This window comes from Aedes albopictus, chromosome 1 (genome assembly GCF_035046485.1).
Source record: "Aedes albopictus strain Foshan chromosome 1, AalbF5, whole genome shotgun sequence".
Classification (NCBI taxonomy): domain Eukaryota; kingdom Metazoa; phylum Arthropoda; class Insecta; order Diptera; family Culicidae; genus Aedes; species Aedes albopictus.
In genome coordinates, this window is record NC_085136.1 from 100,694,639 (window position 1) to 100,710,958 (window position 16,320).

The window sequence follows — 16,320 nt, forward strand, 5'->3', positions numbered from 1 at the left end:
CTGGTGATTGCTCTAGGAATTCTTCTGATTATTTCCCTGGGAAGACCTCTGCAAATTCTTCTAGTAAGTCCTCTGGGAATTTCTCTTGGTGTTGGTCGAAAATTCCTCTGGATTGATTGATTTGACTTTAATAAAGAGACTTTCATCCCTTGGCTGGTTCGTCTCTATTCTAAACAAGAGGTGGGCCAGAAGGGCTCACCTGGGAAAATACAATATAATGACTGTCAATATTTACATTTTATTTTCTTCTTTTATTTTTTCGGTTCCAATTCTTCGGGTCCGGAGTCCAGGGGGCCGTGGCTCCTCTCGTGTCTCGTCTTGTCGGTCGGGTTGGTCGCGGGGATCTTTTCCATCGCTTGTTTGAGGGGGGGGGGAGTTTCTTCTGGGATTAATTACACTGCGATTTTTTCTGAAAATCCCTCTAAAAATTTCTATGGGGATTTCTCTGGCAATTCCTCTGTGAATTATTCTGGAAATTCCTCTGTCGAACTCTATGGATGTTTCTCAATCAATTTCTCTGGTAATCCCCCCTGAGACTTTTTCTGGCAATACCTCGGAAAATTTCTTAAAAAATTCTTGTGTCAATTTTTATGAGAGTTCTTATGGAAATTCATGTATGACTTTTTTTCGACAATTTCTTTGAGAGTTCCTCTGCCTTTTTACTCTTGAAATGCCCCTGGGAGTTTATCTGGGAATTCCTCCTTGATTTTCTCTGAGTTTTCTTCTGGCCAATCCTCTGGGAATTGCTTTGCAAATTTTTCTGGGAATTTCTCTAGACATTCCCCTTGAATCTCCTCAGTCAATTCCTTTGCGAATATCTCTGGAAATTTCTCAACGAGTTCCTATAGCAATTGCTCTGAGGATTCCTCTGACAGTTCCTCTAGGAGTTCTTCTAGTTTTTCCTTTTGAGATTTTCTCAGAAAATTCCTATTTGCATTAACTATTCCTCTTATAATCCCTCTGGTATTTCCTCGGGATATTTCACTGGGCTGTCCTCTAGAAGCTCATCTGGGAGTGCCTTTGGTAGTACCTCTGGGAATTTCTTTTTGAATTCCTCTGAGAATTCCTTTGGTAAATCCTCTGGGCTTTTCTCTGGTAGTTCCTCCTCTGAGAATACCTCAGACATTTCCTCTCGGAATTTTCTGGAATTTCCTCCGTAAATTTCTCTGCGAATTTTTCTGCGAGCTCATCTGGGATTTCCTCTTGTTGTACCTCTAGGACTTTCTCTTTCGATCTCTCTGAGAATTTCTCTGTGAAGTTCTCTGGGTGAGCTCATCAGGGAGTTCCCTAATGATTTATCTGGTAATTTCTCTAAAAAAGCAGGAAATTCCTCCAAAACGTTTGATTTTTTGTGAGAGTTCCTCTCGTGGTTCTTTTGGGAGTTCTCCTGGGAATTTCTCTGGAAATTCTTTCGAGTATTCCTCATGAGAATTCCTCTGAGATTTTTTTCAATGAGTTGCTTTGGCAATCCCTCAGAAAATTCTGTTTAGGTTGCTCTGGAAATTTATGTTTCTGAGAATTTTTCTGGAAATTCCTCTTTGTACTCTTTTCGAATTTTTTTCGAAAATTCCTCTGGCAATCTGTCTGAGAATTCCTTTGGGAAGCTTTTCTGGCGAATCCTCTTCAAATTTCTTTGGGAATTTAACTGGGAGTTGAAATTTTCTGTAAAACCCCCAAGAAAAAATCTTCAAAAATTTCTCTGGCAACCTCTGAAAACGCTTCTTTATTTTCTGAAATTTCCGCTGGCAAATCCTCTGCGTATTCCTCAGGGAGTTCTTCTGTCAATTTATTTGGAAATTTCTGGTACACCTCTGGGAATTTTTGGTATATTTTTTCTAGGAATTTATTTGAGAAGTTTTCTGATAATACCTCAGGGAATTGCTCAAGGAGCTCCTATGGGAATTGCTCTGAGAATTCCTCTCGAAATTTCTTTGGAAATCTTTATTCAATCTCCTCTGTCAATTCTTTTGAAAACTTCTCTCGTTGTTCCTCCAAGAATTCCTCAGGGAGTTACTCTGCGAATATCTATGAGAATTCCTCTGGGAACTTCTCTTCCTGGGGCATTTCCTCTTGGAACTTCTGTGGGAGTCCTTCCTGGAATTCCTCTGTGGAAATTTCTCAAAGATTTTTTTTGAGAATGCCTCTGCAAATTTCTAATGGAATTCATTTGTTTGTTCCTTTGGGAATTCTTCTGAGATTTTTTTTTTAGAATTCCTCTGGGAATTCCTTTCAATATTTCTCTGGCAATTCCTCTGGGTTCGTCGGGGAATTACTCTGAAAATTTCTCTTGCTATGCCTCTGAGAATTCTTATGGAAATTTTTCTGAGAGTTCCTTTGGCAATCCTCTGAGAATATCTGTGAGATTTTCGGTGGAGATTTGTTTGGGAATTCCTCTGACAATTCCTCTGACAATTCCTCAGGGGATTCCTCCAGGAGTATTTTTTTTTCTAGGAATTTCTCTGAGAGTTCTCCTGGCATTTGCTAAGCAAATTCTTCAGAAAATCTCTAGGTGTTTCAAAGGGAATTCCTATGAGAACTCCTCTGGGAAGTTCTCTGAAAATTCTTCTAGTAAATCATTTCCTCTGGATTCCAGTGAATTCTTCAGGGTATTCTCTACATTTTTTTTATGAACAAATGTCCACAAATGAAACACCGTTCCAACTGCTTACATCGATGCATCAGCAAAGGATCCGTGTGACCCATAAACCGAAACATCGACTACTACAACATCGACGATGATGGGAAGGATTTCTATCGTCGACTCGTCGAAAAGCCAGGAATCCGACCCGACCAACCAACCAACCAGCCAACCGCTATCGAAAGTCGTAGATTATATTGCCAAGAGGATATCTATAATTGAATTTATAGTTTTCCGCTCGTTTCCCAGCTAGCTCTCATAAGCTCATGTTTCGTCTTCTTCGTGGGAAGGGTGTTTTGCGGCAAAAGCTAGAAAGCGAAGGTTTAGCCAAAGCCAGCCGAAGGGAATCGAACTTCCAAAGAGAAGGATGCCGCAACTCCATATCTATTTGTACATATATTTCTCGGTTAGTTGGGTTCCTTCCGTGTTCGTGCTCCGGTGATCGGTGTTACTGTGAAGGGGTGAGCCGGAGGCTCAGAAGGGGAGCAAAGAAATGCTGGGCATTGTTTTCCGCTTGAATGCGGAACATCCCGGTTGGCTGTGGCTGGCTGGTTCAGGGGGCTCAAAGGCAAAAGTGTCCTAACAGCTTCATTAAGACGCATGGCAATTATGGTATTTATGTAGGTAGTTTCCATCTTTAGGTGGAAACAAGGATGCTGTCTTGGGCTTACTGCAGGCCGAGAAAATAGGAACACGTTCCGTTTGCGAACAAGACGATATTGCATTATTTTGACCTAGTTTTCTTGAAGAATGTGGTAAATGGTGTTTCCTACCGTTGATCTATCGAGGAGGATGTTAAAGTTTAGCAAGTTGTAAATGGCACGGTGCCAGAGGAATTACTTCCTGTTCTTCGTGGTTCATGATGTAGATGTTTGAAAATGGGATTCTACCAATAACTAATTAAACATGAATGTGAGAAATGAAAGAACTTTATGAGAAATAAAAATCCCTGGGGTAATTCCTGGAGGAATCACTGGGAGAATTTCTGGAGGAATCCCTGGAAAAATCCCTGGAAGAATTGCTGGAGTTATTCCTGGTGGAATCACTGAATTCCTGGAGGAATACCTGGGGGAATTCTTGGAGGAATTCTCGAAGAAATTGTTGGAAGAATTCTCGAAGGAATTCTTGGAGGAATCCCTGAAGGAATTCCTGAGGGATATTCTGGAGGAGGAATAATCGATGGAGGATTCTTTGGGGGAATTCCTGAAGAAATATCTGCGGGAATTCCTGGAGGAGGAATATCTGAGAAAATTCTAGGAGAAGTCCTAGGGGGAATTCCTGGAGGAATCCCGGGGGGAATTCCTGGAGGAATCCCGGGGGGAATTCCTGGAGGAATCCCGGGGGGAATTCCTTGAGGAATCCCTGGGGAAATTCCTGGAGAAATCCCTGGGGAAATTCCTGGAGGAATCCCTGGGGAAATTCCTGGGGGAATTCTTGGAGGAATCTCTGGGGGAATTCCTGGAGGAATCTCTGCCGGAATTCCTAGAGAAATCCCTGGGGGAATTCGTAGAGGAATCCCTGGGGGAATTCCTGGAGGAATTCCGTGGGGGAATTCCTGGAGGAATCCCTGGGGGAATTCCTGGAGGAATCCCTGGGGGAATTCCTGGAGGAATCCCTGGGGGAATTCCTGGAGGAATCCCTGGGGGAATTCCTGGAGGAATCCCTGGGGGAATTCCTGGAGGAATCCCTGGGGGAATTCCTGGAGGAATCCCTGGGGGAATTCCTGGAGGAATCCCTGGGGGAATTCCTGGAGGAATCCCTGGGGGAATTCCTGGAGGAATCCCTGGGGGAATTCCTGGAGGAATCCCTGAGGGAATTCCTGGATGAATCCCTGGGGGAATTCCTGGAGGAATCCCTGGGGGAATTCCTGGAGGAATCCCTGGGGGAATTCCTGGAGGAATCCCTGGGGGAATTCCTGGAGGAATCCCTGGGGGAATTCCTGGAGGAATCCCTGGGGGAAAACCTGGAGGAATCCCTGGGGGAATTCCTGGAGGAATCCCTGGGGGAATTCCTGGAGGAATCCCTGAGGGAATTCCTGGAGGAATCCCTGAGGGAATTCCTAGAGGAATCCCTGAGGGAATTCCTGGAGGAATCCCTGAGGGAATTCCTGGAGGAATAACCTATTTGAAGACCGACTCACGTGCCTACGGAATGACATGGCTCTTTTAACAAGAAATACCGAGTCATTAACTACATCAATTAATCAAGCCAGCCATCAATCCACGCATGATTCACAACTTAGAGAAATTCTTGAGGAAGTGAAATTCGTATCGGCGAATTTATCTGGACTAAAATTGAGTAATACAAATGACCTGCTACCCAACAAAACTTTAGAGGAGGAACTAGCGGAAATTACTCAAATTAACGAAGCATCGATGACCCTGGAGGAAGAATTGGCAGAAAATATACCACGGCATCAGCAACAGACGCCGCCGCAGCAAACAATTGAACAACAACAGCCAGAACCACTCCCGGCTAGTAATAAACCTGCCAGTAACGCCATTGCTGAGCTGTTTGCTGAACGTCGAGCCAAAATGTCCAAGCAAAGCGCTGGAGCTCCACCGAAAAATGAACATTCTTCTTCTGGTTGGCGAATGATAGGAAATAAACGGTGCTGGAAGCAAGACTGGTCTGGGTATGATATCAAGCGCAGCGCTCGACAATTGCAAGAAAAAACTGCTGATAAGGCTAGACATAGTAGGAAACGCAGAAAACAACAACGCGCCCACATAAACAGTCAACAGCTCGCGAAAAAAACCAACAACAATAAGCCACACATGGGAACGGACAAGGAACTACTGGCCACCGCAAAAACTCAATTTTCCGTTCCACCTTCTTCAATCGATCACCCGATTGCAGGCCTCTCGGTGCCAAAACCCATCAGCTTCAGAAAGGGTGAAATCATAAACCCATACCGAGCAGAGAAGCAGAGGCATCCTATCAACGGGAAATGCTACACCTTCATTATCACTTCAAGGACCGAATCAGCAAAACCAACAACAACAGCAACAACCTCAAAACCAAGCCTTATGCAGCAGTGAAACCCGGTTCGATTTGGACCCAATGCGACCTCCCATCATGCGACTCACTGAGCAATCTACGGAGGGAGACGGTCGATTCTTGAAAGCACGTTTACGCGACCCTAAAATAATGGGCATCGTTCGGCTGTTCCTAGCTTATATGAAGGATCAGCCTGCGACAGTCTGTGTGGAAGGATTGACCCCGACTAGCATTCGAATGTTGCTGGCATCTGAAGGTCTACCGACGGATCCTGAACATCTTCTTCACATTTTTAGTGATGTGCACCAGGAGTATGGATTGGACCCTACGGCAGCCATGGCGGATCTGCAGTCATACCGGCAATACCTATCAAGCGAGCGTACCCATCGACTGCAGCAACTGCGCGAGAAAGCAAACAAGTTCAGCTCTCCTTCGCCTTTTCGCAAGTAACGACGCTTTCTTCTACCGAAGAAATAAGTAGCATATCATCAACCGACGAACTTCCGGAAACTTGTTCACATTTTAAACAGAATGTGACCGAAGTTTTGATATATTGTCAAAATTTCAATCGCATGAAAAGCCCAGCCAAAATGAAGGAAATTTATAAAAACATACTAAGCTCATCCTTCTCGGCTATTCTGGGAACTGAAACGAGCTGGGATGAAAGTGTAAAAAGCGAGGAAGTTTTCGGAAGCAGCTATAATGTATTTAGAGACGACCGTTATTTTCTGGAGTCTCAGAAAAAGTCTGGCGGTGGAGTTTTAATTGCTATTTCGGCAAATTATTATTCTGAATTAATAAGCACTTCAAAATTCAAAACGTTTGAGCATATCTGGGTGAAATCACACATAGCAGGTGAAACGCACGTGTTTGCCTCAGTGTATTTTCCTCCAGACCATGCTCATAAAAGCACATACGAAAGTTTTTTCCAATGTGCTGAACAAATTTTATCACAGCTTCCTCCTGAGGTTAAAGTTCACATCTATGGAGACTTTAATCAACGCCATGCTGACTTCATTCTGGACTCAAAAAATGAAAGCATCTTACTCCCAGTCGTTGGGGATAATGAAACATTGCAGTTTATTTTTGAAAAATCCGCAATTTTAGGACTGAACCAAATTAATCACATTAAAAACCAACAGAACTGCTATCTGGACTTTTTATTAACAAATATTAACGAAGATTTCTGTGTGACCGAATCATTAACTCCATTGTGGAAAAATGAGGCTTTCCATACAGCAATCGAATATTTTTTATTCATACATAAAAACCAAAGACCCAATGACTGTGAATACGAGGTAATCTTTGAATACCAATTGGCGAACTATAAAAATATTAAACGTAGGTTAAGTAGTGTGAATTGGCAAGTAGTTTTAAGAAACGAAGGAAATGTCGATACTGCTGTAGACGTATTTTACAAAATTTTATCGGAAATAATTATCCAAGAAATTCCTTCAAGGAAAAAACGTCGTAGCAGAAATTTAAAAAACCCAATCTGGTATAATAGACAGATAAAAAATTTGAAGAACCGCAAACAAAAAGCCCATAAAAATTACAAGACACACAATACCAATGAAAATCTAGCAAATTATTTGGATATATGCGAGCAACTGAACTTAGCCATCAGTAATGCATTTGAAGAATATAATTCAAAAACTGAAAGTGAAATAAAGTCCTGTCCAAAGAACTTCTTCAACTACGTAAAATCCAAATTAAAATCTGACAATTTTCCATCCGTTATGCATCTTGATGAATCTGTTGGTGATAACTCGGAAAAAATTTGCAATCTTTTTGCAAATTTCTTCCAAGAAATCTATACAACATTTTCTGAAGAAGATCGTGACCGCGATTATTTTGCATTTTACCCAGAATTCCCTAGGGACATTGGCGTAAACCAACTCCAAGTGCAGGATATTTTACATGCTCTTAAGAATCTAGACGCCTCAAAAGGTCCTGGTCCTGACGGGATCCCCCCAGTATTCATGAAAACTTTAGCACAGGAACTGACTGCTCCTTTGTTTTGGCTTTTTAATATGTCGCTGGAATCTGGTAATTTCCCAAAACTATGGAAAAGCTCTTTTCTAGTACCTATTTTCAAATCTGGCCGAAAATCAGACGTACGTAATTATCGTGGTATAGCCATTATCTCTTGCATTCCAAAACTTTTCGAGGCAATTGTCAACGAAAAGCTATTTCTCCAAACCAAAAACAGAATTACTGATATGCAACACGGCTTCTTCAAAGGTCGGTCGACCTCAACAAATTTACTACAATTCATAGACTATTCATTAAACGCAATAGATAATGGAAACCACGTGGAAGCTCTCTACACGGACTTTAGTAAGGCATTTGATCGCATTGACATACCAATGCTACTTTTCAAACTACAAAAAATCGGAATTGAGCCAATTCTCCTGAAATGGCTAGAATCATACCTAACTGACCGTCAACAAATAATTAAATTCAATGGAAACAAGTCAAACCCAATTCAAGTCACTTCAGGTGTCCCCCAAGGCTCTCATTTAGGACCTCTTCTCTTTATTATGTATGTAAACGACATTTCCTTCATTTTAAACAAACTAAAAGTTCTAATTTATGCCGATGACATGAAGCTCTTTCTGGAAATACGAAATGAAGAAGACATCAATGTATTCCACAATGAAATTCACATATTCTACGTATGGTGCAAAAAAAGCCTTTTAGAATTAAATGTAAAAAAATGCAACTTAATATCATTTAGCAGAAAAAGAACAACATCAAACATTTCAGTTGCATTAGGAAATCAAAATGTGGATAATGTGAAAGAGTAAGAGACTTAGGAGTAATCTTAGACTCTAAGCTTACTTTCGTAGACCACTACAACACAATAATTCACAGGGCTAATAACATGCTAGGGTTTATTAAGCGTTTCTGCTACAACTTTAATGACCCATACACAATCAAAACTCTGTATATTGCATATGTAAGATCAATACTGGAATATTGCAGCATTGTATGGTCTCCTTTTTCAATCACGCACGAAGAAAGATTAGAATCAGTACAAAAGCAATTTCTATTATATGCTCTTCGTAAATTAGGTTGGACTTCATTTCCACTTCCATCATATGAAGCACGCTGCAAGCTTATCGACATACAAACATTGAAAGAGCGGCGTGAAATTGCAATGGTTTCTTTTGTTAACAATATCGTTTCACAACGTATTGATTCAACAAAAATCTTATCCTCATTAAATTTATACATACCTTCTCGGCAACTACGAAATCGAAACATATTCATAACAAACCACCGTAGAACAAACTACGCCAAATTTGGGCCTCTTAATCGAATGATGGACATTTATAATCAACACTGCGAAACCATTGACTTTACAATGTCTCGGCATATCCTTAGAAAATACTTTTACAGTCTTCGAAGTCCCAACACCTAAAAACATTATAAATACACTACCTATCCTAATTTAATTTTTTAATATTTTTTATGTATTTCTTAGACTAAACTATAGCATTAAGAAACAAAAAATATGTATATGTAAATATACTAGTCTACGTCGGTTGACGAAATAAATAAATAAATAAATAAAAAATCCCTGAGGGAATTCCTGGAGGAATCCCTGAGGGAATTCCTGGAGGAATCCCTGAGGGAATTCCTGGAGGAATCCCTGAGGGAATTCCTGGAGGAATCCCTGAGGGAATTTCTGGAGGAATCCCTGAGGGAATTCCTGGAGGAATCCCTGAGGGAATTCCTGGAGGAATCCCTGAGGGAATACCTGGAGGAATCCCTGAGGGAATTCCTGGAGGAATCCCTGAGGGAATTCCTGGCGGAATCCCTGAGGGAATTCCTGGAGGAATCCCTGAGGGAATTCCTGGAGGAATCCCTGAGGGAATTCCTGGAGGAATCCCTGAGGGAATTCCTGGAGGAATCCCTGAGGGAATTCCTGGAGGAATCCCTGAGGGAATTCCTGGAGGAATCCCTGAGGGAATTCCTGGAGGAATCCCTGAGGGAATTCCTGGAGGAATCCCTGAAGGAATTCCTGGAGGAATCCCTGAGGGAATTCCTGGAGGAATCCCTGAGGGAATTCCTGGAGGAATCCCTGAGGGAATTCCTGGAGGAATCCCTGAGGGAATTCCTGGAGGAATCCCTGAGGGAATTCCTGGAGGAATCCCTGAGGGAATTCCTGGAGGAATCCCTGAGGGAATTCCTGGAGGAATCCCTGAGGGAATTCCTGGAGGAATCCCTGAGGGAATTCCTGGAGGAATCCCTGAGGGAATTCCTGGAGGAATCCCTGAGGGAATTCCTGGAGGAATCCCTGAGGGAATTCCTGGAGGAATCCCTGGGGGAATTTCTGGAGGAATCTCTGGGGGAATTCCTGGAGAAATCTCTGGGGGAATTCCTGGAGGAATCTCTGGGGGAATTCCTGAAGGAATCTCTGGCGGAATCCCTGACGGAATTCCTGACGGAATTCCTGGCGGAATCCCTGGCGGAACCCCTGGCGGAATCCCTGGCGGAATCCCTGGCGGAATCCCTGGCGGAATCCCTGGCGGAATCCCTGGCGGAATCCCTGGCGGAATCCCTGGCGGAATCCCTGGCGGAATCCCTGGCGGAATCCCTGGCGGAATCCCTGGCGGAATCCCTGGCGGAATCCCTGGCGGAATCCCTGGCGGAATCCCTGGCGGAATCCCTGGCGGAATCCCTGGCGGAATCCCTGGCGGAATCCCTGGCGGAATCCCTGGCGGAATCCCTGGCGGAATCCCTGGCGGAATCCCTGGCGGAATCCCTGGCGGAATCCCTGGCGGAATCCCTGGCGGAATCCCTGGCGGAATCCCTGGCGGAATCCCTGGCGGAATCCCTGGCGGAATCCCTGGCGGAATCCCTGGCGGAATCCCTGGCGGAATCCCTGGCGGAATCCCTGGCGGAATCCCTGGCGGAATCCCTGGCGGAATCCCTGGAGGAATCCCTGGTGGAATCCCTGGAGGAATCCCTGGCGGAATCCCTGGAGGAATCCCTGGCGGAATCCCTGGAGGAATCCCTGGCGGAATCCCTGGAGGAATCCCTGGCGGAATCCCTGGAGGAATCCCTGGCGGAATCCCTGGAGGAATCCCTGGCGGAATCCCTGGAAGAATCCCTGGCGGAATCCCTGGAGGAATCCCTGGCGGAATCCCTGGAGGAATCCCTGGCGGAATCCCTGGAGGAATCCCTGGCGGAATCCCTGGAGGAATCCCTGGCGGAATCCCTGGAGGAATCCCTGGCGGAATCCCTGGAGGAATCCCTGGCGGAATCCCTGGAGGAATCCCTGGCGGAATCCCTGGAGGAATCCCTGGAGGAATCCCTGGAGGAATCCCTGGAGGAATCCCTGGAGGAATCCCTGGAGGAATCCCTGGAGGAATCCCTGGAGGAATCCCTGGAGGAATCCCTGGAGGAATCCCTGGAGGAATCCCTGGAGGAATCCCTGGAGGAATCCCTGGAGGAATCCCTGGAGGAATCCCTGGAGGAATCCCTGGAGGAATCCCTGGAGGAATCCCTGGAGGAATCCCTGGAGGAATCCCTGGAGGAATCCCTGGAGGAATCCCTGGAGGAATCCCTGGAGGAATCCCTGGAGGAATCCCTGGAGGAATCCCTGGAGGAATCCCTGGAGGAATCCCTGGAGGAATCCCTGGAGGAATCCCTGGAGGAATCCCTGGAGGAATCCCTGGAGGAATCCCTGGCGGAATCCCTGGAGGAATCCCTGGAGGAATCCCTGGAGGAATCCCTGGAGGAATCCCTGGAGGAATCCCTGGAGGAATCCCTGGAGGAATCCCTGGAGGAATCCCTGGAGGAATCCCTGGAGGAATCCCTGGAGGAATTATTGGCGAAATCCCTGGAGGAATTCCTGGAGAAATCCCTGGAAAAATTCCTGGAGGGATCCTTGGAAGAATTTCTGGAGGAATCCCTGGAAGAATTCCTAGAGGAATCCCTGGCGGAATCCCTGGCGGAATCCCTGGCGGAGTCCCTGGCGGAATCCCTGGCGGAATCCCTGGCGGAATCCCTGGCGGAATCCCTGGAGGAATCCCTGGCGGGTGGAGCGGACCTGGTGTAATGGTTAGAACACTTGACTATCACGCCGAGGACCTGAGATCGACTCCACTCCCGACAAACTCGCACAATGTGAGTACTTCCTTCGGAAGGGAAGTAAAGCGTGGGTCCCGAGATGAACTAGCCTAGGGCTAAAAATCTCGTTAATACAGATAAAAAAAATCCCTGGCGGAATCCATGGAGGAATCCCTGGCGGAATCCCAGGAGGAATCCCTGGAGGAATCCCTGGCGGAATCCCTGGAGGCATCCCTGGAGGAATCCCTGGAGGAATCCCTGGAGGAATCCCTGGAGGAATCCCTGGAGGAATCCCTGGAGGAATCCCTGGTTGAATCCCTGGAGGAATCCTTGGAGGAATCCCTGGGGGAATAATTGGCGGAATCCCTGGAGGAATTCCTGGAGAAATCCCTGGAAAAATTCCTGGAGGGATCCTTGGAAGAATTTCTGGAGGAATCCCTGGAAGAATTCCTAGAGGAATCCCTGGAGGAATTCCTGGGGGATTTCTTGGAGGAATTCCTCGGGGAATTCCTGGAGGAATCCCTGGGGGAACTACTGGTGGAATCCCTGGAGGAATTCCTGGAGAAATCCCTGGAAAAATTCCTGGAGGAATCCTTGGAAAAATTCCTGGAGGAATCCTTGGAAGAATTCCTGGAGGAATCCCTGGAGGATTCTTGGAGGGATTCCTGGGGAATTCCTGGAGGAATCCTTGGGGAATTACTGGCGGAATTCCTGGAGGAATTTCTGGAGGAATCCCTGGGAAAAATCCTGGAGGGATCCTTGGAAGAATTCCTGGAGGAATCCCTGGAGGAATTCCTGGGGGAATTCTTGGAGGGATTCCTGGGTGAATTCCTAAATGAATCCCTGGGGGAATTACTGGCGGAATTCCTGGAGGAATTCCTGGAGGAATCCCTGGAAAAATTCCTGAAGGGATCCTTGGAAGAATTCCTGGAGGAATCCCTGGAAAAATTCCTGGGGGATTTCTTGGAGGAATTCCTGGGGGAATTCCTGGAGGAATCCCTGGGGGAGCTACTGGTGGAATCCCTGGAGGAATCGCTGGGGGAATTCCTGGATGAATTCCTGTGGATGTTCCTGAGGAAATCCCTGAAGAAACTCTAGATTTTTTTAAATTACTTGATGAAGTCTTCTTTGAAGATCTTACAAAAACTCATCGAGTCATAATCCCAACTAACGCTCACTCATTTTACAAGCACCTTTACGACGAATTGATTCAGCATGATACTGAATTACATTTGGATAATTTTCAGGCACAACCTTTGTTCGGGTTTTAAACTATAAAGCATAGTGTTGTATACCATGTGAATTGTTTGTTGTTAAATCATTTGGGATGGCCAAAATGTTTGGGATAGGCAACTTTTTTTCTCTCACAAAAAAGCTCAACAAGCTATAACTTTTCATAGAGTGCGTCAAAAAATCTCAAATTTTCACTGTTTGTCAACCTATTATATGTGCATCATTGGTACAAATTTGGGCTCGATTGATTAATCTTTCGCAAAGTTATAACCGTTCGAGTAAAACACTATTTTTTAGACAACTCATTTTTGAGCTATCATATCTTGGCAACCGGTGAACTGATTTGAATGAAATTTTGAACATACACTAACAATATACAAATGCTTCACAAACTATTAAAACATAGATACTTTTTGAACGTTGATAAAAGTTATCATGAATTGACACTTTTTGGATTTTTCTCGAAAAAAATGTATTTTTTTACGTCAATGTCAATAAATTTTAGTGTTGATGTCCAAAGATTTTCCACTTCTGTTTTCAAGTTATTTTTAATCAAATATTTTAGAGCCTATTTAGATTAAAGGAAGAACAAATTTAGTAATTTCTGTGTGGTATTGTAAATTTGACCTATTTTCCTCTATATCGGTAAAAATTTAAACCCGGTATAACTTAATTCGCCGCGAGAAAACATTAAATTTTATAACGTTGTATAAAGTATCGATATATTGTTGATAAACATTCAAAATTTCATTCAATTCGGTTCACTGGTTTTCAAGATATGACAGCTCAAAAATGCGTTGTCTAAAAAATAGTGTTTTACCCGAACGGTTCTAACTTCGCGAAAAACTATTCAATTGAGCCCAAATTTGTACCAATGTTGCACATATAACAGGTTGATAAACAGTCAAAATTTTAGATTTTTTGATGCACTCTATGAAAAGTTACAGCATGTTGAACTTTTTTGTGGGAGAAAAAAAAGTTGCCTATCCCAAACATTTTGGCCACCCCCTGTATATAGTAAAGCTGATATTCAGCTTCAGCAAAAATGATTTAAATTAAAAAATCGCATTTTTTTTTTCAATTTCCACGAGAGTTTATGATTGAAACTTAATGCTGTGAACAAATATTGTGACATAATAACTACACATAAATTTACCTAAATCCAGATTTGAATTCGATACTCGTCGATTGCCAGCCGCATGCCTTCCTATCTGCGCCATCACAACAAAACATAAATTTCCCGTGATTTAATAATGATCAGACTTCGACTCCTACTCAGCAGTGGTGAATTAGCACAACATTATGGTTAACGACTGAACAAAAGATTAATTTAGCTGTTATTTAGTGAAAACCACGTGTTTTTCATCATGTACTCTGAGTCGAAGTATGATGAAACGAAAGCGCTTATTCGACTTGTGAAAAACGCATTATACATTATACATGTTCTAATTTGTACATAAGCTTAACAAGAAGCAGAAAAAAGTCTTGTTAAACTATTATATAAAGGAATTACTGTGAGTCAAATAAAATTCTTATTAAACGCTTGAAAAAGGTTTTAAATTATCATTGTTAATGCCAATACGAAAAGTTGAACATTGGCTACTTTTTCAATTGAAACAGCATTTGTACAGTAAGGGAACGTCCACAAATTACGTCACGCTTTGAGGGGGGAGGGGGGGGGGGGGTGCTCAGCAAAGTGTGACGACCCATACAAAAATTTCAGAGGTCTCATACAAAAAATGTCACAGGGGGAGGGAGGTTGAAAACGGTCGATTTTTGCGTGACGTAATTTATGGACGTTCCCTAATGTGTACAGCATAATTTTAGTTCAGCTATAATTACAATTATAAAGCAACAATTCAGCATGCATGCTTGTTTGCGGCTGGCGATTGTTACTTGGGATTGTATGGCGTAAAATTTACCTTTACCGATTAACTATATTCTTTCCGATCCTTCTCTCATTTCAGGCCTACGTAGACCTAGTGGCAGCTTGGGGCTGGAAGTCCTTCACCATCATCTACGAAACGAACGAGGGCCTTGTGCGGATGCAGGAACTCCTGAAAGCTCACGGACTGTCCGAATATCCCATCACGGTCCGGCAACTCAGCGACTCGGGCGACTACCGGTAAGTATTATTTCTCCACCAATTCTCCTGTCAACCCCCTTCAAAACACCCCCAATCCAATCCATAGTTTCCCGAAGACCATTCAAAACTGCATCCCAAGCAGCACCAGTAGTATAAGCAACGACAACAAAACGGGCGAACACCTCCTCTTCTCGCCAACATGACGGCTTCTCTCCCCGGCCAACAGAAATTAAATTAAGGTGAATATATGACGAAGCCACACCCCAAATTTTCAAGAGCACGAGCTGAATGAACCAAACGACGGATTGCGCTGAAAAGTTGATCGATTGATCACCACCGGGGTGTGACCAATCGATCAACTTTTCAGCGCAATCCGTGGTTTGGTTCATTCAGCTCGTGCTCTTGAAAATTTGAGGTATGGCTTCGTCATATAATGTCCTTAAATCCTCTCGAGTAAATTTAATTTTGAAATTATTTATGAAACTATAAAGAGGGCACTTGTGAGTGTTCGCGTTTCGTCTGGAACGGAACGGGGTAAGTACGCCCGCTGCAGCCCGGCCATGTTTTGTGCGCATAATATTCGTTCGACGAGTGCTGTTAGTTTTACGCTGTGGAAGTGGAAAAGTTTGCTGCTGTAAGCTGCGGCAGCCCAGCCGATGCACTGTGGGCAAACTTTTGATATTTATGATAAGATAACGCGGTTCGACAAAATCAATATCTAATTGTGATTGAAACCCCCGAAAAATTGCATTGAAAATGTAGCTTTTTGGGCAACCCCCTAGAAGCAACATCAACTAATTTAAATTTTTACGGTTTTGCAGGTTTGACTCAAGGAGCTGTCCATAAACTCCGTAGGCTCATTTTTGGCCAGCTCAGATCCCCTTATCCCCCTTCAAAGACTGTAGTCCACAAAAAAAATCCGAAATTCGTACAGACCGCACCCTGACCACTGGACTCTTAATCTTAGTAGTTATGGACAGTCTTCAAGTACTAAAAATTGCTATCTTTATTTTTGTAAATTATAGCGTAACATATGAAAACTAAGGCCGTTTTTGTAAACAAACATGTGATAAGGGTGTTGATGTGCGCGGGTGGATCGAGATGGGCCCTACAGCGACCGAAACATGTTTGTTTACAAAAAACACTTGACCCTTTTCACATGTTATGCTAGAATTGAATACTTGAAAATTGAATTTGAGTTCATATTGGTACACCACTGAAATGTTCACATATTTGAGAAGCAATTTATATAATTTAGCAATTACTTACTTGTTTTTTA

At 43.6% G+C, this 16,320-nt stretch overlaps 1 protein-coding gene across 4 annotated transcripts in view; it reads left to right on the forward strand.

Moving 5' to 3' along the window:
- The window catches only part of LOC115260031 (glutamate receptor ionotropic, kainate 2-like), an 882,928-nt gene that overhangs the window by 502,503 nt on the left and 364,105 nt on the right, over positions 1 to 16,320 (forward strand). For all 4 annotated transcript variants that reach the window (XM_062845093.1, XM_062845094.1, XM_062845095.1 and 1 more), the window contains exon 5: positions 14,923 to 15,080. In XM_062845093.1, coding sequence (XP_062701077.1) covers positions 14,923 to 15,080 — 158 coding nt within the window. The remainder of the gene's footprint in view (positions 1 to 14,922; positions 15,081 to 16,320) is intronic.